Source organism: Hyperoodon ampullatus (genome assembly GCF_949752795.1).
Source record: "Hyperoodon ampullatus genome assembly, chromosome: 15".
NCBI classification, from domain to species: Eukaryota; Metazoa; Chordata; class Mammalia; order Artiodactyla; family Ziphiidae; genus Hyperoodon; species Hyperoodon ampullatus.
Window position 1 is genome coordinate 12,263,543 of NC_136928.1, and position 26,343 is coordinate 12,289,885.

Here is a 26,343-nt window from a genome sequence, read left to right on the forward strand (position 1 = left end):
GAAAGCCACATTTGTAGATAATGGTGCTTATCTGAGCCTAATCCCTGGAGTACTAGGATTCTTTGGACAGAGAGGCTTAGGGAGGTCAGGAGGAAGATAAGTCTTGGCCAGAGTCCATCTCACAGAGGGTCAAGTGGGATCCCAGACACACCCTGTGGCGATTTTGCCAGTCTTGCTTCCCTTACCAGAGGAATAATGTCTATTATGGCAGGAATGGCCAATTGGAGTCCTGGAAAGGGCCTCCTACAGCCAAGATAATAACCTAAAAACATTTCTGTGCCCCGGAGGACATTGCAGAAATTAGTTCCATAAAGATCTGAAAGATACATGGCTAGTGATTTCTACAGCATATGCATTTACCTTACCTGTCTGGTCAGTGTCACAGGCCAGCAGTGGTGGGGAATAAAGGTAAGTCAACACAGACATCCTCTGGGTGTGGAATTGCCTACTCCGCCCACAGCACTTCTGCCAGGAGAGAGGGCACCCACACTCAAGGGGAGGGAGTTACACAGGGAAGGCATGTACAGCAGAGGGTGGACTCTTGGGGGCCACCTTGGAATTCTGCCTGCCATCCCTCCTCCCGCTCAGAGTGCGGCTGCCAGCTCTAAGCTGTTTAGCTGCGTCACAGCCTGGGCACCAGACATTATCCATGGTGCCACGCTGGACCCCTTTTGTCTTGGTATCGCCCTGCACAAGGACCACAAGGATCTGGCACCTCTGACTTTTCACTTTCACTCTCTGTGTGAATAATAAACTGCCTAATCTGAAAATGGGCTCGTCCTTTCTTTTTTTAAATTCTTATTGGCCAGAGGCCATCACACAGAGGGTCAGGTGGGATCCCAGACACACCTTATGGCTAACATTTACAATGTTGTGTTAGTTTCTGCTGCACAGCAAAGTGAATCAGTTATGCATATACATATATCCACCCTTTTTTAGATTCTTTTCCCATATAGGTAATTACAAAGCGTTGAGTAGACTTCCCTGTGCTATACAGTAGGTCCTTGTTAGTGGTTTGTTCTTTAAGCCAGGCCTGATGCTTCAAAACTGCTTAGGGACGGCTCGCCACTTGACAAGAAAATACTGGGCCTGCAGAGGGGGGAAGGAATTGTCCACCAAAGGAACTGCAGGTCATGGCCATAGTGTCCAGCAGGGGCTGGGGAACAGACACGGGACTGGATTCGTCTTGTGCTGCATCAGGTGTGACAAAACATAAAGCTGGATAAAGGAGAGCTCATTAATTTGGGAGCACTGCTGTATGGTACAGAACTTACACCCTAGCAAGGAGCTGGAGAGGGTGCTGACACTCTATTTCATTGGTTCATGGAAGCTTAGAAAAGCCATGGCTCCCAATAAGTGAAATAGAACTGCCAGAACCACCATGGCAAATAACAGGTGAAGGACTCAAACGCTCAGAGAAGTGGGCATGCTGGAGTAGATATACTACCGAGGACAGAACACCCACAGGAGGACCTGGAGAACATCCTATTTACCCAAGCGAAAAGGATGCGCTAGTGAGAAGGGCCACCAGCATCGGGGAGTAGCTCAGAGGTGGCTGCCCTCTCTAGGCGGGGGCTGGTAGTGGGAGATGCTGTTACAGACAGAACTGCACTTCTCTGCTAGTGGGGGTGATGGAATCCTGAAATAGAGGCCAGGTGACAACACTCCACTGCCAGAAGCAAGGTGGTGAGATGACTGAAACACATGACAAGAACAGACATAATACATAACAGCCAGAGGAGTCTCTTCCCAGAGAGAACTGCAGAGATGGTAATAGAGCATAGTATTCCCACGGGGCAGGATAGAGCCTACTTTACACAACTAAAGGGAATCAGGGTGGATGATAAAGGCTCAAAGCAGCCGTCCCTATAAAAAAAAGTGATCTCCTGCCCAGTTTTCAGACCTTTGATTGAAAGGGAGGCTGGAGTGCTTATGGAAGGATCCTACAGTATCATGGCAAATGTATACAGTAATGATCCCCTGGTCCTTCTCCAAAGGGACCTGGGGGTCATGTGCTTAAGTCACTAGAAGCTGAGGATAGGGGCATAACCAGATATTTCAAGGACTGTGGGATACAGGATCTGAGTTAACACTGAAATCCTGAGGTTTGGGATTTTACGATTGTACTGTGGTTATCTAGGAGAATGTCTTTGTCCTTACTATACCTATACTGAAGTATTTAGGAGTGATGATTCATGATATCATCAGCTCACTCTCAAATGGTTCTGAAAAAGTCATGATTACATTAATATGTGCATATTTATGGAGAGAGAGAAATTATATGTGTAAAATGTTAACAATTATTGAATCTAGATGAAACATATATAGGTATTCATTGCCTTATTCTGTTTTTTTTGTACTTAAAAAAATTTCAGAATAAAACACTAAACTATAAAAGAAAGAAAGAAAGAAATCCCGAGGTTTAGGAGTTCCCTGGCGGTCCAATCATTAGGACTTGGCGCTTTCACTGCCATGGGCCCAGGTTCAATCCCTGGTTGGGGAACTAAGATCCCACAAGCCTCGAGTTGCAGCCAAAAAAAAAAAAAAAATCCCGAGGCTTTAAGTAGCATCATTACAGGGGCCAGGTAATAACGGAGTCCTGGACCAGGCCTCCTTAGTGAGTCTACCATGTCCATGGAGCCACCTGATGGTCATTTCCCCAGTCCACAAATACAGAATTGCAATGGACGTGCTTGACAGTTGGAAGAACCCCTACATGGTCCTTAGCCTGTGGGGAAGAGCTATGGCAGTGGGCAAGGTCAAGTGGAAACCTCTGAACCTGCTTCCCCTGACCAAAATCATAACTCACAAATAATCCCGCATCCTGGGCGGGGGGGAGTTGGGCCACCCATAAAGATGAAGGAATGCAGAGGTGGAGGTGCCTCTCAGACCCCTCCTAATCACATCCACTTCAAGCACAAACCAGATGTATCCTAGCAGAAGACGGTGGACAACCGCAAAGGCAGCCAAAGAACAGCCCCAGTGTTTACAGCTGCCTCGCACGAAGAGGTACCCAGGTGTCTTTCTTAGGCAGACGAACAGCATATCAGGTATGCAGTAAGGGTCAGTGATCTGGCAAATTGCTCTGTTGCATCTTTATCAGAGCCATTTGTAGTCTTGCCCCAAGGCCTAAATCTCCCACCTTCTGGTTCTGGTCAAAGAGGGCTTGGGGTGAAATTAGGGTCCCTGAGAGCACATCAGGGTTAGGTTAAAAATATATATATCATGCAGTGCCATGAGCAGGAGTAGAACAACCAGAAGTGTTTACAAGGAATCGCATTCACATGCAACGCTTTTGGAACACAAACTCTGGGAATTTGTGTTCACTTCTGGTACCCCTTCTCCTCCCTCAGGATGGACTGGGCAAGAGACCATAACGACAATGAAAGGGCTTAATTCTGCAGGCCTTTCAGTCTACCTCCCAAGACCCAGCTTTCTCTCCTGCCCTGGGGCCTGATCACATCCTGTAGATATTTGCATTTATAATGTAAAACTTCCTCCCCAGCCTTTCTAAACAGGAAACCTGTTCCTACCAGCCTAAAATTAAGCTGGGACCTCCAGCCTTTTCCTGTCTCCCCACCTGTCGGCCCTTAAGCTCCCCTCCCAGCACCGCCAGCATTCCAGGCGTCCTTGACCCTCAGCCTCTGAGGCTCAGCCTGTGCCTCCCACATTTAACCTGCCCTGAGGCATTAATGTGAGTCCAGCAGACACAGGCAGATGCTTCAGAGCTGCCCAGTTTCCTCTAAAGAATATTTTAACTTTTCTTCCTGGAGACAGCTTCTTGCTCATTTTCAGGCGTGAGTAATCTTTCAGGCAGTCGGGTCATGAGTTATAATAAGCAGGAAAGTCTCTGGTTGTTTGACAACGTAAGGTCTCCTCTTACTGTGTATTCTCGTTCTCCGTCGTCTGTGCACAAGTACTTCGATCGGCAGTTAAGTCTGCCCATACGGGAGTCGACTGTATTCCTTGTACTACACCATTTTATATAAGGGACTTGAGCATCCCCAGGGGCTCCTAGAACCAGTCCCCTCAGGACACCGAGGAAGGACTACAGAGGGTGTGCCCCCAACAGAACTTCAGGAAATTCTAAAGAATGTACTTTGGACAGGAGGAAAGCAATCCAGGGAAAAGATCCGGAGATGCAGGAAAGAATGAAGAACACTGACAGTGTAAAACACTAATACTGTCCGCTGGGCTTAAAACAGCAGGATGAACACGGAAGAGGGAGAGGAAGTGAGGTTCATATATTCAAATATCCTTGTGTGGTTTGAAGGACCGTAAAGCTATTCCTTTTAGATTTTACTAAGTTAAATATGAATGTCAAAATATCAGGGTAAAAATTATTAAGCTAAAAATATGTCCCATACTTGTAAAAATTAAGAAAGTAATTAGAAAAAATATTTAATTGATCCAAAAAAAGCCAGAGAGGAATAAAAATAGAAAAGAAACAATATAAAGCACAAAATAAGATGGACAAAATAATCCAAAGAGAGCGCTGATTACCATATAAATTGTAAAAGAGTATATAAAATACAAATAACTAAAAATATTAATTTAAAAAGGACAAAGAGGGAACTCCCTGGCGGCCCAGTGGTTAGGACTCGGTGCTCTTACTGCAGGGACCGGGTTTAATCCCTGGTCAGGCAACTAAGATCCCACAAGCCACTCGGCCAAAAAACAAACAAACAAACAAAAAACAGACTGTCAGAATGGATTATAGAAATCGTTATACTGCTGACAAGAAATATCTAAAGGTTTAATTTTCAGAAATATCTAAAGTAGAGGAATGCAAAAGGATATACTTGTATTTAGACAAACTAAGGGAAAGAAAGCAGATGTAGCCATGTTATTATCAGGCAAAATAGAATTTAATGCAAAAAGCATTACTAGAGATAAAGAGGATCACTCCATTATGATAAAAGGTTTATTACGCCAGGAACATAAAACAAATACAAACTTGTGTGAACCTAACTAAATAGTCAAAATACTGTATATAAGTGAAAATGGGCAGAACTACAAAAAGAAATTCACAATGCTACTCTCCATGGGTTTTTTTTTTTTTAATTTGGCTGCCCTGCGTGGCTTGTGAGATCTTAGTTCCCCGACCAGGGATTGAACCTGTGCCCTGGGCAGTGAAAGCGGGAGTTCTAACCATTGGACTTCCAGGGAATTCCCTCCATGGGATATTTTACACATTACTTTCTGCAATATTCAGATCAAGATGTTACCCTATTGGGCTTCCCTGGTGGCGCAGTGGTTGAGAGTCCGCCTGCCGATGCAGGGGACATGGGTTCGTGCCCCGGCCTGGGAAGATCCCACATGCCGCGGAGCGGCTGGGCCCGTGAGCCATGGCCGCTGAGCCTCCGTGTCCGGAGCCTGTGCTCCGCAATGGGAGAGGCCACAGCAGTGAGAGGCCCGTGTACCGCAAAAGGAAAAAAAAAAAAAAAGATGTTACTCTGTTGACTAAACTCTGCAACCAAGAAGCTTAACTTTTGGGCAGAAATAGAACAACAGTGACTCGCATAGGGAACTCTTATGAAAAAAGATCCCACAAGGTTATTTTCCTCAGATCTCAAAAGACTGATTCACTCTCTGATTCAATTAAATTAGAAAGTATTAACCAGCTCTTGCGCTCTCCTGTTAATGAAGGCCGGCGGCTGTTCCGTGGAATGCAGATAACCTCTGCCGGCACAGGGAACACCTCCCTGCCTCTCCCTTTCCCCTTGCCTCCAGTGCCCGAGCTCGCCAGCATGTCCGTGGTGCCACAAATCACTCGCAGACCCGCTGGCCCCGGCAGGGTGGTCAACCAGGTCAGCAACAAGTACCTCCAGCAGACCAAGCCCCTCACCCTAGAGCACACCATCAACCTGTACCCTCTTACCGATTACATTTTGGTACAAAAGAGCCCCTTTATGAGAAGGACAGCTCAGGCCTTTTGGTCGGAACCACCATCTTCCAGTAATTCGCCAAAATGACCAACACAAAGGGAAAGAGTAGCAGCACCTGCTACATGTTCTCTAGGCCTTTTAGAAAACACAGAGTTAGTTGTTCCTTTGGCCACATACATGCAAATCTACAAGAAGGGTGATGTCGACATTAAGGGACTGGGCACTGTTCAAAAAGGAATATCCCACAATATCCCATTGGTATCCCAATATACCATGGCAAAACTGGAAGAGTCTTCGGGGTTACCCAGCATGCTGTTGGTATCGTTGTAAACGAACAAGGGCAAGATTCCTGCCAAGAGAATTAACGTGCCTAGCAAGCATATTAAGCACTCTAAGAGCCGAGATTGCTTCCTGAAATGTGTGAAGGAAAGTGATCAGAAAAAGAAGGAAGCCAAATAGAAGGGTACTTGTATTCAACTGAAGCGCCAGCCGTCTCCACCCAGAGAAGCACATGTCGTGAGAACCAATGGAAAGGAGTCAACTGTTGGAGCCCATTCCCTATGAATTCATGGCATGATGGGTGTAAAGAAAATAAAAGACTTGGACTCTACAATGCTTCTCTTAATTGACTGGAAATGTTGTGTCCCCTCCCCCAAGGAAATATTTAAAGCACTTTTTTTTTTTTTTTTTTTTTTTGCGGTACGCAGGCCTCTCACTGCTGTGGCCTCTCACTGTTGTGGCCTCTCCCGTTGCGGAGCACAGGCTCCGGACGCGCAGGCTCAGCGGCCATGGCTCACGGGCCCAGCCGCTCTGCGGCATGTGGGATCTTCCCGGACCGGGGCACAAACCCGTGTCCCCTGCATCGGCAGGCGGACTCTCAACCACTGGGCCACCAGGGAAGCCCTAAAGCACATTTTAATTGTGTTCAGATTCAGTGGGTGACGTCTTTATTTTTCAAATGTAGTGGTTTTGCTTCCTGAAAGATGTGAGGTAGTTTGTTGTGCAATATACTCCACTGGTTAATAAACGGCCAGATATTATTTATAAAATAAAATAATAATAATTTTAAAAAGTACCACTCTGTTGCAGCCAGATTTCAGCGCATGAGGGAGGAACTTGATAAAATTGGCAAGAGGAGGACTGTAGAAGGGGTTTTGACTGTCCCTGAGCACTGGCTACCCCACATGTTGCTGCTACAGCTGGGAAAAACTTTCTTCAAATTACCTGGTGGTAGCTTAACCCAGGAGAAGATGAAGTCAACGGACAAAAATGCTTAATGACAGAGCTATTGGGTGGTCAAGATGGAGTCCTGCAAGGCTGGAACATTGATGACTGCACTAGTAACTGGTGGAGACCAAATTTTGAACCTGCTCAGTATCCATATATTCCTGCACATATTACAAAACCTAAGGAACATAAGAAGTTGTTTCTGGTTCAACTTCAAGAGAAAGCCTTGTTTGCAGTCCTTAAAAATTACGAGCTGGTAGCTGCACCACTGTTTGAACTGTATGACAATACACCCAGATATGGACCCATCATATCTAGTCTCCCCCAGCTTTTGAGCAGGTTCAATTTTATACACAGCTGAATTCCTGCACAGCAGAGAAGTAAGAGAAGCCGTCTTGGTGGGGAGGGATAAACTGGGAGATTGAGATTGACATATACACGTTATTATATATAAAATAGATAACTGGGTTTCCCTGGTGGCACAGTGGTTAAGAATCCGTCTGCCAATGCAGGGGACACAGGTTTGATCCCTGGTCTGGGAAGATCCCACATGCTGCGGAGCAACTAAGGCCATGCACCACAACTACTGAGCCCGTGTGCCACAACTACTGAAACCCACGCATCTAGAGCCCGTGCTCCGCAACAAGACAAGCCACCACAATGAGAAGCCTACACACCACAAGGAAGACCCAAAGCAGCCAAAACAAAAAAAGATAACTAATAAGGACCTACTGTATAGCACAGGGAACTTATTTGTTTGTTTGTTTGTTTGTTTGCACCAGGTCTTACTTGTGGCAGGTGGGCTCCTTAGGGAACTCTTCTCAATACTCTGTAATAACCTATATGGGAAAAGAATCTAAAGAAGGGTAGATATATGTATATGTATAACTGATTCACTTTGCTGTACAGCAGAAACTAACAACATTGTAAATCAACTATACTCCAATAAAAAAAATAAAATAAATTTAAAAAAAGAGAGAGAAGCTGTCTTTGTGAGCACAGCTACACACAGTGTAGAATAAACATGCTAGAAAAGTTTTTTTGGTTTTATCTCTTTCCCAATCCCTAAATTACCACCTACTTTCTGTTGTTTGAATAGTAAAGTTAATATGAAAAACTAGATTGTGGTGTAAACAAATGTGATAATGTTTACTTTATTTTTGGTTCTACACATACTTTCTGTACATTAAAGAGAGTGGACTTCTTTCTTAAGAAGAGAAAAGAAAAGAATTAACCAAAAGAAAATTAGAAAAATACCATATTTGGAAATTCATGAAATACCTTCTAAATAACTGATGTGTTAAAGAAGAAACTCTTGTGGAAATCACTTAGTATGCAGAAATGCAAAATAATGACAATATACTACCATATCACAAACACTCTTTAGATATTTATAGCCTTAAATGCTCGTGTTAGAGAGAAATAAAGGCTGAAGATTAAAGATCCAACCTTTTGCAACTTAAGTTGCAAAAAGGACAAAAGAAATCCAAAGAAGCTGAAACCTTACTTCATGCGCTGGAACAAGCATTCATTTTCCGTGAACCAGGCCCTTGGATCCAGTAGAGCCTCAAGTTGCAAGTTGGCAACCCACTCATTGTGAGTCAACGTGAGAAAAGGCACTCTTCATTCTACCCCTTGATTCCAGAACCTGTATATTCTGGTTATTGGTACAATGCATAGACTGCATCCCCGGAGGAAGAAGAATGTCCTATCCCTGAATGTTGTTCCCAAGATGGTGCCAGGGCTGAGGTTTTAATGGGGCATTCCAAACATTTACCTGGCTGACTACTTTTGGATGGTCTGGTATATGGTAGAACTAGTGGATTCCGTTATTAGGTACCCACGGTTATGTGTCGTTCAAATTCAAGGAAGATCGGGCATTCAGTGAGCCTTCACAGTGGTGCTGGCAGAGACACTTCAGGCAGTGAATTACAACCACGTGTGGAATAGGCATAAACTATAGTAAGAATGAATCACTGTCCCCTCCAGAATAGAAGAGATCAGATGTAATCAATTTGCCACCAAGAGGCTGGCTGTTTTCCTCCAAGGGATGGTACCACGTGGCACAGTTGGTGACATGGTAAATGTTAAGTTAGATCAGCCTTGGACAGACGGAGCCCATGCTGTCAATCACACAAGCAATGGAGTTAGACAGAGCCTAGCTGATATCCACCAGATATGTCATCCTGTCCACATGGCTGCTGAGTGCATCTTCTGATGTGGATGCTTTTGGTGGGCCCTGACTTGAAACACAAAGATACACACATCTTGTGCTCATGCACACAGGTTCATCCTCCTCCTCAGACCCCTTTGTCTCTAATCTTCCCATCTTACTCCTTCTAGGTCCCTGACCTACTAGACAAACTACTCATCACAGCTCAGGAGTCCATACACATACCTACTTTAGACCTCTTCTCTTGAAATACAAAATGTATGTGGACAAAACTTGTTTCCTGCCATACCAGTAAACTATAAACGTTGCCTGCCATCAGACCATCAGCCTCTGCACAGTCCTCCCTGAGGGGAATCCTTCAGGATGGAGAAAAATAGACACTGGCTTTAGATAGTTAAGATGCATATCAAACGAATGATTTCAATGATGCAGACCCTTGCATCTTCCCATACATAGAAAAGCACTAAATTCATTAACTTAAGTTGTCTGTTTTTTTGTGATTAGCAATTTTTTGATGTTCAGCTACATGGGTTTGGTTTTCTTTTTTTTTCTCCAACAAAAACTCCTAAATATCCTGGCTCCTCTTACCTCACTGGAACAGTTGCTCAGAGCTCTCTGAGAGGCTGTCTCCTGTGCTATAGACCTCAGTATGGCCCCCGAATAAAACATAATTTCAGGTTGTATGTTTTGTTTTTTGTTGTTGTTTTTCAGTCAATATACACTATCCACAGCTCTGATTGCTGGGAAGATTTCTCCTCATTGCTATTTTTAAGGCCACCTTGAGTAGAGCTGTAATGTGGTAGCAGTCCACTTCAGCTCACACTAAGAAGGCCCAAGATTTTCTTTCATCAGTTGATCATACAGATCCCCTGAGGTTATATGCATGAGCTGAGAGAATGGTGTCAGTGCAACAGAGGTGGATGACATAGGGATCTATGGGGACCATTTAGGGACATAGGGACCATTTATCCATTTAACTTACTTGTGTTCTCTGGACCTGTTCATTTCCCTTATATGATGAACTGTTGCTGCAACTTGAAAGGCAGCTCCAGTTGCAAAGTCATCGGATGCCCCATGATCAATTTCAAAGTCCCTTTTAGGGCTCAGTGGCATTACAGGAGCTGCTTGCTTCTCAAATGAATGGCAAATAGTTCTTTGTTACAGAAGGTAGAACCTCGTTCCAGATCCCTAGAGGTCTGTGCTGTAGACCTCCTACTGGACCTTCCTGAGACTCCGCATGGCATCTTTACCTATCAAGGATACCTGGGCACCACAGGTCCTGCTAAGTTGCAGTGGCCAAGGAGCAGGCAATTTGCCCTACGTTCTGGATCTACTGCAAATCTCCTCTTGCTCTGGACATTATTTGAACTAGGAAATAAATGAATCAGTGCTGTATTGCCAATGTGGTGTATGATGCCTCAAATCCAAAGAGCTCCAAAAAATACTATTTTTCTTTTTTTATACTGTTTGTCCCTTTCATAGTGATAGGGGGTACATAAAGTGCAGCATCTTGTCCCAAACCAGTGGACCTCTAAAGATTTCACCAATGTGGCAAAGACTTTGAATTTTGAGGGAGTCTTTTTTTCCCACTAGTTGGCATCTGGGCATCCAGAGTACTTATCATATTTTGTTCAACAAAGTTCAGTTAGTATCATGTTCTGTAGAATATCAAGATGATCAAGGTCTCTGTGGATAATATTGTAACAGAAAGCAGGAGAATTAATATAGCACTGGGGCTAGACGGTCGATGTATTCTTCTGGCCTTCCCACATATAAACAAAATGACTTTGAGCCTTTTTAATGATGGAGATTGACAAGAATGCATTTACCAGATCAATAGCTTCATACCAAGTGCCAAAATCTGTATTGATCTGTTCAGGTAAAGATCCAGCTCAGCGAGACTTGGTCCAGTGGCTAAGACTCTGTGCTCCCAATGCAGGGGGCCTGGGTTCGATCCCTAGTCAGGGAACTAGATCCCACATGCTGCAACTAAGAGTTCACATGACACAACTAAAGACCCCGCATGCCGCAACTAAGACCCAGCGCAGCCAAATAAATAAATAAAAAAAGAAAAGATCCGGCTCAGCAACTACAATTGGGACTATCACTTGGTTAAGTTGATGGAAATCCACAGCCATCCACCATAATCTGTTTGTTTGTTTTTTTATGGTACGCGGGCCTCTCACTGTTGTGGCCTCTCCCGTTGCGGAGCACAGGCTCTGGACGCGCAGGCTCAGCGGCCATGGCTCACGGGCCCAGCCGCTCCGCAGCATGTGGGATCTTCCCGGACCGGGGCACGAACCCATGTCCCCTGCATCGGCAGGTGGCCTCTCAACCACTGAGCCACCAGGGAAGCCCTATCTGTTTTTTTTTTTATATTCATGAGAACCAAATAGGTATATGATAGGGAGTCCTGCATCTTTTAGTCTGATATAGGTGCTAATCTCTGCAATTCCACCCGTTAGGATATTATTCTTTATGTACTGTCTTGTCACTACACCCTAGGCTTTCCCTAACATAATTGGTGAGGGAACCAATATGTTAGTTCTGCTACCTGTTAATCCATTACAGTTAGGAGATGTAACTGCAGGATGGATCTGTGGGCCCAGGAGACCCCACAGTGAGACAAACATGAGTCAGAATTTCATTTATTACCTTTCATCTCTCAGCCTCATTCCAGCCAGGGGAACCACAATGGCATTTCAGATCCCCTGGTATTGGTGTCCCCTCAGAACCCAGTATTCCACAGCCCTCGAGAAATCTAGGAATTCCCTTTTCCTTAGTGGACAGTTTCTCTAGAAAATGGCCATGAGTCCCTTTAAGGAGGAACTAGAGGAATATTGTGCATATTTGCAGTGGCCTTACCAAGTCCTTCCCCATAGGGAACTGGACTGCCCATCTGGCAGTCTGAGAACTGACTCAGATATAGAAACTGGGTGAGAACTTGTGATTTTCCACTGTAGTAAAGGCCATCAGGCTTCAGCTCCCCAGCTTCCCATGTTTTCTGGTTATACAACCAAACAATACTCTATTCAAATGCTGTCATATCTCTTTCCCAAAGACACTATGGATCATTAGTCATCGCCACAGATCTCTGTGTATCAAGATACCCTGGTTGCTACCTCAAGCTTGCTGCCCATTCCAGTAATTATGTCCACATTTCTGACAGTTAAGTAACCCCACCTGCCTCTGCTTTTTCAGAATCCTGTTATTCCCAGTAACACAAGGCAGTCCAGTTCAGTGGTACCATGTCTTAGCATCACCCCAGCCTATGGAGGACCCCACCACTGAATTTCTCATTGCTACCAGAAGCTCCCTCACCAGTGCGCTTTGTATTACACCAGGAGTTAAAGGCCATGATGTTTGCAACTTATTCTCAAATTGTTCAGGGAAAAAAAAAGTTAAGAACATACAGAGAGAGAGAGAGAACAAGCAGTAAAGCAAATGAGGCAAAATGTTAGCAATAAGTAAATCTGAGTAAAGGATATATGGGTGTTTGTTTTGTTCTGTTTTACTTTTTGGTATGCAGGATCTTAGTTCCCTGACCAGGGCTCGAACCCGTGTCTCCTGCATTGGCAGGCGGATTCTTAACCACTGTGCAACCAGGGAAGCCCAGGAAATTTTTGTAATAGAGTGGCACACAGTAGTTTCCAGACAATTTCTGGTTACATTTCCTTTCTAATTTTTAATGCATCTCTTTTAACTTTTTACTTTCTTTTTCCTTAATCAGGCTCCTGAGGAAGCAACTTGGAATTCATCCTTTTAAGCCTTTTTTTTTTTTGCTTTTTTATTTCCTGTTTCATTAACATCAGATTTTAATTTTATTTATTCCTCCTTTCTGCTTTTTGTACCTCAAGAGCTCAGACTTGGACCAAGCAAAATTTTTTTTCCATAATACTGTCATCACTATTCTATGCATGACCTGCTTTATTTATTTTGTTATTTAAAATATAATAGAATAAACCCATGCACAGTCTGTGTCCAGCTTCAGAACTAGAAAGAATAAACTGTATCTCTATGATCTTGAGCCGTTTAAGTTAAGGTGTTATCAACTGGATTGTACTTTAAATCATTAAGTTGTGTCTCAGATTTTTTTTTTTTTAGAAAAGTCAATCTTTTTTAAAAAAATTTATTTATTTAATTTATTTATTTTTGGCCGCGTTAGGTCTTAGTTGCTGCATGCGGGATTTCTCTAGTTGCAGCGAGCAAGGAGGGCTACTCTTCATTGCCGTGCATGGGCTTCTCATTGCGGTGCCTTCTGTTGTTGCAGAGCACGGGCTCTAGGCACACGGGCTTCAGTAGCTGTGGCTCGCGGGCTCTAGAGCGCAGGCTCAGTAGTTGTGGCGCATGGGCTTAGTTGCTCTGTGGCATGTGGGATCTTCTCAGACCAGGGATCGAACCTGTGTCCCCGGCCTTGGCAGGCGGATTCTTAACCACTGCTCCACCAGGGAAGCCCAGAAAAGTCAATCTTTTTGGACTGTAGATGAAAATAAAAGGATGACAACATGGCCTGAATGACTGTTATCAAGAAGTTCTTCCCTAAAGCTTTTTATACTTTACATGTTCACTGATTTTCCTCCAATTTTTTATTTTGGAAAACTTCAAACCTACAAAATGTTGCAAAAATAATACAGTATATCCCTTACCTTGATGTATCATTAACCTTTTGATACATTTGTTCTCTCTAGATAGATATGTTTATAAATAGTATGTATATATGTGTACATATGTATAAATATACATATGTGAATGATAGGTATAGGTGTATATGTATATACCTATAGTTATAGGTATATACATATATACACTCACATTTCTTTTCTGAACTGTTTGAGAATAACTTGCATTTATTATGAGACTTCACCCCTAGACACTGTAACGTGTATCTCCTAAAGAATTCTTATATAATTCTCATATATTAAGCAACTTTTTTTTTTTTTTTTGGCCACACCGCACGGCTTGTGGGATCCTAGTTCCCCAACCAGGGATCAAACCCGGGCCCAAGGCAGTGAGAGCTCGGAGTCCTAACCACTGGACTGCCAGGGAATTCCCTATAATTCTCATATATTAACTCAATATCATTATCAAACCCAAGGCACTTAACATTTATTGTCTCATATACAGTCCACATTCAAATATCCCCAATTATCCCAATAATGGCTTAGAGATGGATGGCCCAAACAATGTCTCTTTAGCACCAGTCCCTGGACTTTTTCTGTCTTTCACGACACTGATGTTTTTGAAGAGTCCAAGACAGTCATTTTGCAGACTGTCTCTCGGTGTGGATCAGCCTGAGGTTCCCTCTTTCAAGTGGGGCCACAAGTGAGATGCTTATGGCACTGCTGTGAAAACATCCAGAAGTGGAATGTGGCCTCTGAGGAGGGCAGGGACAGAGAAGACTCTCTAAGGGACTCTGGGCTGAGCTCAGGACTGAATGATGAGAAGGAATTAACTAAGCACACTGGCCATGGCGAGCAGGAGCCCTCCAGGCCCCGGTGCAATGACATGGCCGTGAGAAAGTGAGGGGGCCAAAGGAAATGACAGACAAGCTTGGGAAGATGACGCCTTTAGTTCTGGATGGTGAGTGTTCCCTTGGAAAATCTGAGAAAAATCCATGTCGTCGGGGGAAGCCTGTGGCAGAGGCCTGGGCTGAAGGAAACCATCTGTGACCCAATGAACTGTTTGCAATTCTCTATAAGAAACGTCACTGCAGAGAGTATAGAAGAGGCCTGGTTCAAGCCTTGAAGAATACCGCCAGGAGTGGGAGTAGGTGGAGGGATGGCCAGAGAGGCAGTAGGAGGCCTGCAAAGTGTGTCCAGAAAGACAAGGGAAGACGAGTTTCAGGGAATGGTTAAGAGAGCAAGGTTAAAGGTTAATACTGACACTTGTTAAAATGGTAAAAAAAGGCTTTCCTCAGGACTGTTGCAATAGGAGTCCTGCAATAGGGCAGAGAGATCTGAGTCAACGCTGAATACAAAGACAAGGGGGATTTAGAGCCAAGGGCAGCGCGAAGGGCTCAGTGGATGGAAAGTGACTAAGGGGAGACTTCAAGGAATTCTTGCGAAACTGACCTAACAGAATTGTTGCTAAGGCAGGTGAAGGACTTAGACCTCAAAGGTGGGGCATGAGGAACCTGATCAGATGTCAAAGATGAGGGAATTCTTCCTAAACCAATTTAGCAGGATCCTTTGCTGAGACTGGGTTGGGCAGGCCAGACACAGGATGGCGGCCAAGGTTGAGACCTAATCAAAAAGAGGGCCTGGGGGAAACTGACTCAAGTTTGATCAAGCAGAGAGTCTTGTCAGAAGGCAACCCGTCAAGAGCGGCCAAGAGGAGGACTGAAAAGTGCTGACTGCATGTGGGGGTCACTACGGCCTTAGCAAGAGCGGTGAAGAGTTTGAGGATCCTTTGCATATAGTTCTATGTATATATGGGTTGGAAACACTTAATTTTAAATATAACTCATTTTTTATATCCATAAAAGGAAATATTATGTAGCCATAAAAAGAACAAGAGAGGGCTTCCCTGGTGGCACAGTGGTTGAGAGTCCGCCTGCCGATGCAGGGGACGCGGGTTCGTGCCCCAGTCCGGGAAGATCCCACATGCCGCAGAGCGGCTGGGCCCGTGGGCCATGGCCGCTGAGCCTGCGCGTCCAAAGCCTGTGCTCCGCAACGGGAGAGGCCACAACAGTGAGAGGCCTGCGTACTGCAAAAAAAAAAAAAAAAAAAAAAAAGGCCAAGTACTGCTACTGCGTTCCCCTCATGCTAGCATTGGTCATTTAAAATAGTAAATATTAAATATGTGGGCTCCACATCTAACCCACAGAATGCCCACCCCAAATCTTAATGTTCTATGTATCAAATATCCACCTCATGTGTACTATGAAAGTTTTATTTATGCCCCATTATCAAGTCGAAAGAATGTAAATAGTCGAATTATAAAAAGCTCATGACCTGCATATTTCCATATGTGAATGGCAGTATATCTACATAGGAAATAAATGGCAATCCTATCTACCTATATAAAAAAAATAGACTATCTCCAGATTTGCATACTCACCACTATAAGAAGAGGTAGGCAGTTTTAAGGTTTCACAATCAGTTGTCAGAAAAACAGCAGTTATTCCTGCAGTATCTTGTTAGCATCTGACTCAAATTATTTTTAGATTACATGATTTAGAAGACATTATAAACCCACCAAGAATTTGTAATTATGCTGAGATGGTTCCATCATTAACCCCAGAATCACTATCAGAAAGAGTAACGATGTGATGTAGAAAGAAGCTAATGAACATGACTAAAAATATGCTCACCTTCAGAAGAACGATCTGGTCATCTGGAAAAATCACAGCTACAACCTGCGAACACGCCCATATGGGATACTGATTTGGCCAAGACACACTATTTCTAAGCAGAAGAACCATGAGATCAGGGTGAATCAAGGCCGTCTCCGAGGAGCAGCCTATACATTTCCAGACTGACCTTGGGCAGCATAATTGGTCCAATTCCTCTCAAAGGCAGTTTCATACAATCCTACCCACATCAACCCAAAGTTTGACATTAACTCGAAAAACCGAAGAGCATATTGGAGCAGAAGTGGACAGGTGTGTAAACTCTAGCACACTCTTATTGCTGTATTAAGCGTGAAGGTGAGCACATTCCACCCACAACAGTGTCGTTCCAGGAAGCAGGGCAGGAGTAGTGGCACATTAGAAAAGAGGCTATTCATTGCACAATTAATAGAAAAGTGAAAACGTTTCCACATCTACAATAAGCCTGTATCCAAAGGAGTCTTTTACATCAGTGACATGCTGGACTTTGAATTCTGTGCTACAGCTTTGTAATGGACTCACTCTGGCCTGCTGGCCTGGGTACGGCTTGCTTCCTGCCTGTTGAAGGGCGCATAGGCTACACACAGCTGGGATGGTTTCTACTGAGTGGTAAGATTCACAGAAGTCCCAGGGTATTCATGTCACGATCATTCCTTGGGCAAAGTCTGATGCAGATGAAGATAAAGTGGTTTCTTGGTCAGCAATTGCAATTTCTTTCTTTTAAAGTCAATGGGTTTCTCGTATAGTTCTATTACAATTGGCCCAGGTTTAATTTCATCCATCTCCATGAAAGCAAAACACTTGGTGCTGGTAAACCTTTTTTTTAGGTTTGTAGTGTTTGAATTCAAAGAAAATAGCTGCACCTTTGGTTAATATTTCAACATGCTTCTGGAGCTCGATGTCCACATTAAAATGAACATACATATCTTCTTCTCTTGAAGCCACCGGAGTCTCTTGCACAGGAGTTAAATCTATGCCATTCAGATCTTTTACACTAACTGTGATATAGGGATCAATGCATTGCCCAGCATCTTTCAGGCCAATTTTCTCAGTTCTGATAATGAGTAACGTCACTCCTGGTTCTGATGGCAACCTTGGTAATAAAGTACAGGGAACTCTTCGCAGGAAAGGCCTCAGGAGACCCTGCTCTAGCACCACCCTCGTCTTCATCTTCTTCAAATCCCAAATTCTCTTCTTCACCAGGTGCTAAAATTCTTCTTAAGGGGACAGGCTGAACGTCAAATGGGAATTCTTTATTGTATGTAAGAATATTCTTTAGGATTGGTTCTAGCTTCTTCAGATCCTCCAGTTTAAATTCTCCTTGGGACCGTGTGGACTGTAAAGCTGCACTTCGTAATTCCAAGCATGTTGCCATTTTGCCTGTGGTTTTCTTTTGTTCTTCGGTGAATTCAGAATTGCTGTGCTGAGCTTGGGCCTCTTTTTGTAGGTGTCTTTCTAATATCTGATACTCCTCTATCGCCTCCACCAGCTGGCCCCAAGAGTCGAAGTCGGGGCCTCTCCCAAAGCTGGCACCCCAGCGCTGCAGCAGACTTCGGGTCACCTCCGACATGGCCGGTCCCCACCGCGTCCCCTCCCGCCCCTACCCCAGCGAGGCTGGGCTCTAGGGCGCCATCCTCCCCGGGCCTGGCCCCGACATTAACAGGGCCAGGAGGAACCGCCAGGCCACCGCCACCACCGGCCAAGGAGCCGCCCAAGCCCATCTGCCGCCCGAGCCGAACTTTGCGGCTCTGAAGCCTTGACTGGAATTCTGCGTCCTCAGAACCCTGAGCGTTATCCGCTCACGCAGCCCCTTCAGCACGCACACGCGTCCCCCCAACACCGCCGTCCGTCCCTCCCCACACGCTTCCCCCGCCTTCATGCCCACCACTTCTCACTGGCCTCCTGGGTTGAATGTGGCCATTCTTCGCGAACGGAGTCAAGCATTTTGAAGGCATTCTTGTCATTTCAGTACCTCCACCAACGGTGGCTATGGTGGGATGTGGTGATGGCATCAGCAGTGACAGGCAGCAAAGGTGGTCAGGATGACGCTGGCTGCTGCTGAGGCAGCCATGACAGACGGGAGCAATGGCAGCTGTGGCCACGGGTGGCGGCCACAGAAGTGAACCCAGCGGGTGAAGCAGGCAAGGCAGCTGGTCTTTGCTGGAGAGATTCCTCTCCACCAGAGCCCACTCTGCCTGGTGTGTGTGGCAAGCGGGAAGTGGCAGGGAATTAAAAATCCATCCCTTTGGGACTCCCCTGGCGGTCCAGCGGTTAACACTCTGCGCTTCCACTGCAGGGGGCATGGGTTCGATCCCTGGTCAGGGAACCAAAATCCCGCAGGCCAAACTAAAAAAAACAAAAGACCCCACAAAAAACAAAAAACCCATCCCCTTACGTACCCCTCAACCAAATGAAGGGTGTACAAATGCCCTCACCACGAGAGTGGGAAGCCTATTTCCACTGCTTCCCAGAGTTGCCCAGAGAATGAAGCTGTTGCCCACAGTGATACCTTGCTTGAAAATGCACCTCTGATGTGCTGCCTTCCCTTCCCTGCCTCACTTCCCACAGCTCTACCAGTGCTTTCTGGGATCATCTCCCAAACCCTTGTCTCAAAGTCTGTTTCTGGGGGAATCCAAGCTAAGATAATGCATCATAAGCCAGGGATTCAAGCACATATGGCACATTAACAAAAACTGACCACATGCCAAGCCAGAAAGTCTAAACAGATTTCAAAAGACTGAAATCATATAAAATATGTTCTCAACCCAATTGCAATTAGGCAAGATAACTAGAAAAATCCCCATATGTTTAGAAATTTAAAAATTCAATTTTAAACATCTAAATAATCTGAGATCAATGAAAAAAGCAAAATAGCCATGCTTTGAGGAAAAAGTGCATATATTAGAAAAGGGAAAAGGCTGAAAATCAGTGAGCTAAACATTCAAAAAGGTAGAAAACAGAAAATTAAATCCAAGGAAAGAAGGTAATAATAAAGAAGAGATTTAAGTTAAAAATAAATATATGAAATAGAGAGCACCAACAAAGCCAAAAGCAGATTCTGTGAAAAGATTAATATTGATAAACTCCTGTCAAGACTCATCAAGAAAAAAAGGAAGAGGACACAAATAACCAATGTCAGAAATGAAAAAGCGGGGGAGTTCCCTGGCGGTCCAGTGGTTAGGACTCCACACCCTCACTGCCGAGGGCCCAGGTGGGAACTAAGATCCCACAAGCCACATGGCTCAGCCAAAAGAAGAAAAGAGAGAAATGAAAAAGGGGCCTTTGTTACAGGTTTGACAGACCTTAAGATAATATGAGGACATTAAGAACAAATTGATGACAATTTAAAAATTCAGATCATGTGAAAAATTCTTAGAAAAATACATTTTACCCAAACAGATGCAAGAATAGAAACTATGAAGTTTTTATGGGTAAATATGGGCAAAAATTCTTTGCAGGCAAACGCCATCAAGAGGTGGAGTCCCTTCCCCGCCAAAAAAGAGGCACAGTCTCCGGGGCCTTTAATCTGGGTTAGCCTCATGACTTACTTCAACTAGTAGAATGTGGTAAATGCGGTGACTTTGTTTCCATTTTTGCTCTCGTGGACCCCTGGGACCCATCGTGTAAGGAAGCTGGTCTAGCCTAGTGGAAGAGAGGCCTGTTAGAGATGTTCTACAACGTAGTCTCCACCTCCATTTTGTCTGCTCTTATCACTTCTTACAGTCACATGGAGGGAACCCCACGCTAGCTTACTCAAGTAAAAACAGGTTGGCTGAAAACATACACAGAAATCTGAGGGCTCAATCCACAGCCCAAGGAAACTGGAGCTGGGAACAGAAAGTCACCAGGACCCAAGCAGCCCTTTCAGGGACCACAGGAACTGATCACAATCCTCTCTCCACAACCTGGGTTTTCTTGTTTGGGCCACATGGCATCCAAGGGCCCCTGCAACCCTGACTGCATAGGACTCCCACCCTGGCTGCTAAGCCAACCAACAACTTCCTTTGTTTTAGGTGTCAAATCCCCAGGGGAGACTCCCAGCTCATTTTTCTAAGCCAGAGCACAAGCCTTAGATTTCAAAGGGCCAGTCCGGTCAGCGCTGACCAGTCACTTCCAGCTTCTGTAAGTCTGGATTACGCTCCAGGGAAGAGCAGCTTATCTGAATGGTGAAGCTGGGTGCAGGATCTGGGCGCTCTCTGCACGCTTGCCTGTCTACCCTCTGCCCCTTAGGACCTGCCCCTGCAGGAAGACGGATCAACCAGCTGTGCCCACGGAGCCTGTAATCCTGCAGAGAAACATTAAGAAGCTGCGACAGCCACTGCTGGTACCTACCCGATCCACTCAGCACCCTCTCCTGTGTGCTGAGGGCTGCTCACTTGACTTCCCATTGCTCTCTGCTCAGGGCCCTCTCTTGGTGGCAGGAGGGCACTCGACCACGCATAGGGCAGTCAATGCCCATGAAAACATCCCTCAATGTCAGATGGGGAGTTGGTGTACGTACACCCCAACTTCCTTGCCCCTGGGATGGGGGAACTGAGGTTATGTTCTGTGCCGTCTCCCAGAAGTCCCAGGTGGGACCGAGCCTCAGTTGCCCACAGCAGTGACCAGCTTGATAATGCACCTTTTATTGGCTGCCTTCCTCTCTGTCACACCTCTCCACTTCCCTACAAGTATTCCTGGAATCATGCCCCAGATACTACCTGCACTAAAATTCTCCGGGTTGGACTCTGGAAGGATGCAAACCAAGACAGAAGACCAGTGCAGCAAACTCTAAGCCACATCCGTCAATGCAGCTGTTTTCAATACAAAAGCCAGTGTTTTCACCTGCATTGCCTCATGCCCATGTCTATTGCTCAACTGGTTCTGAACTCAGGAGGGAAGGAGGTGTGTTATTTATTGCCCCCCAAGCCTCAAGGAAACACTCAATGAAGACTTGTAAATGCTACAATTAAGGTGAGAAGGAGCCCTTCTCCGTATCCATGCAGCAGGAGACAGGAAATGGATGTTGGCAGAGCTGAGGGGGGAAGAGGGGTCGCTTTAACCCTGGTGAACAGACAGAGCAGCTTGCCCCATGCCCCAGGCCCCTCCTTGGCACACTAGGTGAAGCTGGGGAACAGGGCCCCACAGGTGGTGAAGGCAGGAACCAAAGTCTGGTATAGTCTTTATTTATTGTGAGTCTTGATGTCCAGGGAAGCCAGGCCCATGTCCACAGCCCTCAGGACTCCACCTGGCCATTCTTCAGGGGTGCAGGCATCAAGTCCAGTCACTCATGTCCAGTTCTCCTACGGTCTGAAGGGTCCTCAGGAGGCAGGAAGTGGCTGTGCCTGCAGAAAAAAGCCACATCAACATCTACTAGCACCTCTTGTGTACCTGGCCCTGGGACCACTGCTGGCGAGATTAGGCAGACACAGCAGAGGCTGCCCTTGCAGAGCTCACAGCCTGGAGGGAGAGGGTGTCAGGTGATGACCTCGGGTGCAGCAAGCCATCACTGGGAGCAGGGAAGGCAGCATTCTGCTGGGTTTACATAGCACCTGCTGTGTGCCCAGCACTGTGACAGGCACTAGGGACCCAGCAGTGGATGCAGCAGACACACATCTCTGACTCCAGGGAGGGAGAGACAACAAATGAACAAAAACGTGTCAGCGGGTAAATCCTACGAAGAATACCGCATCAGGGTAAAGAGCAGAGGTGTGTGGACCGGGAGGTACAAGCGGCGCGTTACGCTGTCAGCTGCGCTAACATGAGATGTCTTTATACCGTGTTTTACGAGATGAGCCTGTGTGTTTGCTATTTTGGAGACCAGAGAAGAGAGGAGGCCTGAATTTCACTGCCCCCAATCGGAGAGGGAAAGCTGCAGCTGGGGTGCCATTACGGGGAAGGGGAAGGCAGTCAGGGGGACCTGGGTGCGGGGTTAATGACTCTGAGTGCGCCGGAAAACCACAGGCTTCAAAGGGGACAGATGTGACCCCATTTCCGTTTTTAAAAGCTCCTTTGGCTACCAGCGGGGAGACAGAGAGTAGCAAGGGGGCAGGGCAGGGGTGACCCCAGGTAAACCAGGGAGAGCTTTGGTTGCTCATTCCGGGAGGGAGGGGGCAACTGGCCCTAAGATAGCAAGGTGGGGTCTTTGTTCAGATGCTCAAAAAACTTGAAAGAAGTATCACCAAAATATAATTAATAAACTAGCGTGAACAGTATGCAATCTTCACTGAATATTTTCTGAAAAGAATTAAAAGTCCGTCTCACTGGTGCCTGCTCTTGGAACCTGAACCTTTCTCTTATCTGTGCCTTATTAAAAAACAAACAAACCAATGTCTACAGGGCCCGGTAGAGGGGCATTTCCCCAGCCTTTAGCCAAGAACTCCTCCAAAACAGGCGATGAGAGGGAAGCAGTTACCAGGCAGTAGAATATAAGCCGTAGTGGAGGGAGCTCAGGGAGCTTGGGAGGATGGAGATGGGCCATGACGGGATTTTCTGAGGGAGGTGACGTCGAAGCTGGGATAAGAATTAGCCAGATGGAATGGGAAGGGCGGTCCAGGCAGAGGGAAAGTGAGATAAAAGCCTGGCAGCAAGAGAGACCGGCATTCGAGTAGCTGCATGTTCACTGGGGCACGAAACACAGAGCTTGAGGTGGATGTCGGGTAGAGGCAGGGCCAGAGGCCATGTCCTGCAGGGTCCGAGAGGCTGTGCCGGGGTGTCGACTTGGCCTGGTCAATGCGAGCCATGAAGCAGTACACAGTCAGAGCTCCTTTGGGATCAATCTGGGACCTTCCCAGAGAACGGACTGAAGGAGGTAAGACAGACAGCATGGAGGTCCAAGAGAAGGCTTCTCTTCCGGGTGCGAACAGAGAAGATGGGCCCCCAGGAACTGAGAGAGGGGGTTGAGAGGGAGCTGGTGAAAGATGTGACTTTTGCCTTTGGAGCTTGCAGGCCAGTGGGAGAGACAGTAAACATCTAAACCAGCAATTCTCAACCTTTTCTAAAAAAAATTATTGCCCCCCCAAGGACTCTTTTTTTTTTTTTTTGCGGTACGCGGGCCTCTCACTGTCGTGGCCTCTCCCGTTGCGGAGCACAGGCTCCGGACGCCCAGGCTCAGCGGCCATGGCCCACGGGCCCAGCCACTCCACGGCATGTGGGATCCTCCCGGACCGGGGCACGAACCCGCGTCCCCTGCATCGGCAGGCGGACTCTCAACCACTGCGCCACCAGGGAAGCCCCCAAGGAGTCTTTTTAGACATTTTTTTAAATTGCACCCATCCATGACACTTTAATACCATAGATATAGTGTATATCTGCTCAGGTACTGTGTACATTAAAAACAGTTAAGACTTTTTTGCCCCATCCTTACCCCCATTGCCCAGACAGCTGAGAGGCAGTGAGGGCGAGAAAGGGACGGTAAGGGAGGAGGTGGATCAGGTCAGCCTGGGGAAGACCACAGAGACCCAGCAGGAGCCTGGGACTTTGTTCTCAGTGTGGACGAGAAGTCACCGAAGAGCTTTAAGCAAAGGTGTAATGTGACTCGTTTTCAGTTCCTAAATGTTCTCTCTGGCCACCGCATGGAGGCAAGGCAAGAGGGGATTCAGGGAGACCAGGCAGAAGGCTGGGGCAGGTACCTTGGCTGTGGAGGCGGGGAGGAGACGGCTGGACTAAAGCAGGGACTATGGAGTGGGTAAGAGCGGAACACGTTCTGATGTTCTGGAAGCGGGATGCATGGTAAAGGTCTGCGTGGGGCTGAGGCTGACTCCAAGGTCTTTACTCTGAGCAGCTAGGAAGACGAAGGGGTGGGATGAAGTGCTGAGCCGCTGTCTTACCTCTGCGGTGGAGGGGGTGTGTGTCGGCTGCACCTGCTCAGCACACTGCAGGAAGCGGCGCACATGTTCTGCACAGTTGCCCACGGCTGCCTCGTTCTGTCTAAGACATTCCTCAAAGGCCTCAAAAGGCTCCGCACAGGCCTGGCGGATCTGCCGGATGACTGGGCTGCAGGGGCACGGCATTTCAGGCCCGGGGAGACTTCCACCCCACTGCCCACCCCCACCTGCCCCATACTTGCCCACACTCACTGGGCGGACGTGCACTGAGCAATGCTCATCTTAAGGTGGTGACAGTCTCGTTGCCATGACTCAGGCTTGGCTGCCACACACTGGCCATACTGCTCCAGCTCACGGCCACAGTAGCGAGCAGTGATCTCCAGGGCCGCCTGCCTGTGGGACGTGACAGTCTGAGGATAATTCCAGGCAGCAGGCAAGAAAGGGAGTTCTGATCTGAGTCTGGGGTGGCACTCCATGGGGTCTTGGGCAAATCTCAGAGTCTGAAGGGTCCTGGGATAGGGCCAGGGAGGTAGAGAGGTAAGGCATGAGCCTTGGGGGCTGTGGAGCAGGCTGGAAGCTTCTGGGGAGATAGTGGAGGTCCTGAAAAAAAGGTCTGATTATTCCAAGGCAGGCTGTGGAGGTCCTGGAAGAAGGGTCTGGGAGTCTGGGCATCCCCCAGTTTAGGCTTGGGAATCATGCAGAGAAGGCTTAGGGCCTTAGAAGTAACACCTAGAGTTTTCCGAGAGAACCTGGGAGCCCTAAATGAGTTCGAAGGCCCTAAAAGTGAGGGTTAGAGGTCCAAGGGGTGAGGTCTTGGGTCCTGGGGAAGGGTCTCTTGACCAAAGGGTCTTAGAGAAGAGACCTGAAGACAGGGGTACTGAAAGTGAGACTTGAGGCCCTGGGGCAGGTTTGGGGGTCCTGAGGTGGGTCTCAGGGTCCTAGGGGCATGATCTGGAAGCCCTGGGTGAGGCTGGGGCTCTTGGGTAAATCTGGAGGGTCCTACAAATAAGTTCTTCAAGTTCTTGGGAACAATGTCTGGAACTCCAGCGTGAGATCAGTGGTGTCTAAGAACAAGTCTGTGGGCCCTATAGGTGAGATCTGAGATACTCGACAGACCCGGAAGTTCCAAAAGGTAAAGTCAGATGATCCAGGGGGAGGAACCTGGAGCTCTAAAAGGACGGCTCTAGGAGTCCTAGAGGTCCTGGGAGAAGTCTGGAGTCGTAGGGTTGCAGGGTGAGGGACGAGACCCGGGGTTTGGGGGGGCAAGGCTTGGGGTGTTGCGAGACCGGACCTGAAAGTCCTCCGTTATCACCCGAAAGAGGGGCGGAGCCTAAAAGCGCAGAGGGCGGGGCCTGAACACGCGCAGAACTGAGGCTCGTTAAGGACAGCGCTGAATCCTAAGGCTCGGATCTCCAAGGAACAGAGAGGCCAATCCTTCTTCCCGGAGTCCTAGCCTAAGTCCAGATCACTGGGGAAGAGAAAGAATACGGGGGCAGGTACGGGGTAGGAGCACCCGCTACTCACATCTTGAGGCCGAGGCCGGAGGAGGATCAATGAGGGAGGATAGCCCCGCCTTTTCCGGTATCAGGTTGTCATGGCGGCGCCCAGCCCAGCCCTCCTTGCCTCGTATTTTCCCGGTCGCAGAGCAGACAGGCAGCCCCGTTTCCTTTAGGCCCAACCCGTCATGGCGGCGCCCTGCTTCTCCTTCCGGCCCCGACCTCTAATGGTGGCGCCTTGCGTAGCCACTTTCCGGCCCCAGCCGGCTCGGTACTTTGTGCCCTTCCATTTCCGGCTGGCCCTGGCGGCACCGGGAATTCACCGGAAGTACTGGGAAGAATCGCGGTACCTCCGCTCTAAGGCGAGTGCGGTGCCGAGTGTGCGCAGCTCCTGCACTTGGCCGCACCGCACGCGCCTTTAGCC

General features: G+C 46.9%; 1 protein-coding gene and 2 pseudogenes across 3 annotated transcripts; 1 reads left to right on the forward strand and 2 right to left on the reverse strand.

Annotated features, from left to right (window-relative positions):
- Positions 1–5,971: 5,971 nt before the first annotated feature.
- Positions 5,972–6,465, forward strand: LOC307064114 (large ribosomal subunit protein eL21-like; annotated as a pseudogene). Its single transcript has one exon. The product of its transcript is annotated as a large ribosomal subunit protein eL21-like (transcript).
- Positions 6,466–17,265: 10,800 nt separating this feature from the next.
- On the reverse strand, positions 17,266–18,188 carry LOC307064414 (axin interactor, dorsalization-associated protein-like; annotated as a pseudogene). Its single transcript has one exon. The product of its transcript is annotated as an axin interactor, dorsalization-associated protein-like (transcript).
- Positions 18,189–21,795: 3,607 nt separating this feature from the next.
- On the reverse strand, positions 21,796–26,057 carry CHCHD5 (coiled-coil-helix-coiled-coil-helix domain containing 5). Its single transcript, XM_079721203.1, has 4 exons — positions 25,948–26,057; positions 24,676–24,816; positions 24,427–24,592; positions 21,796–21,942 (listed from the first exon to the last, which is right to left on the reverse strand). Coding segments are annotated over exons 1-4 (333 nt in total). The 5' UTR covers positions 25,950–26,057; the 3' UTR covers positions 21,796–21,918.
- Positions 26,058–26,343: the final 286 nt, after the last annotated feature.

Bases quoted from the DNA above. Each gene is read 5' to 3' on its own strand.
- CHCHD5 (XM_079721203.1), bottom strand. The intron at 24,593-24,675 runs GTGAGTGTGGGC...GTGCCCCTGCAG, and splicing joins GCTCAGTGCACGTCCGCCCA to CCCAGTCATCCGGCAGATCC. The intron at 21,943-24,426 runs GTAAGACAGCGG...TTTTTTCTGCAG, and splicing joins ACACCCCCTCCACCGCAGAG to GCACAGCCACTTCCTGCCTC.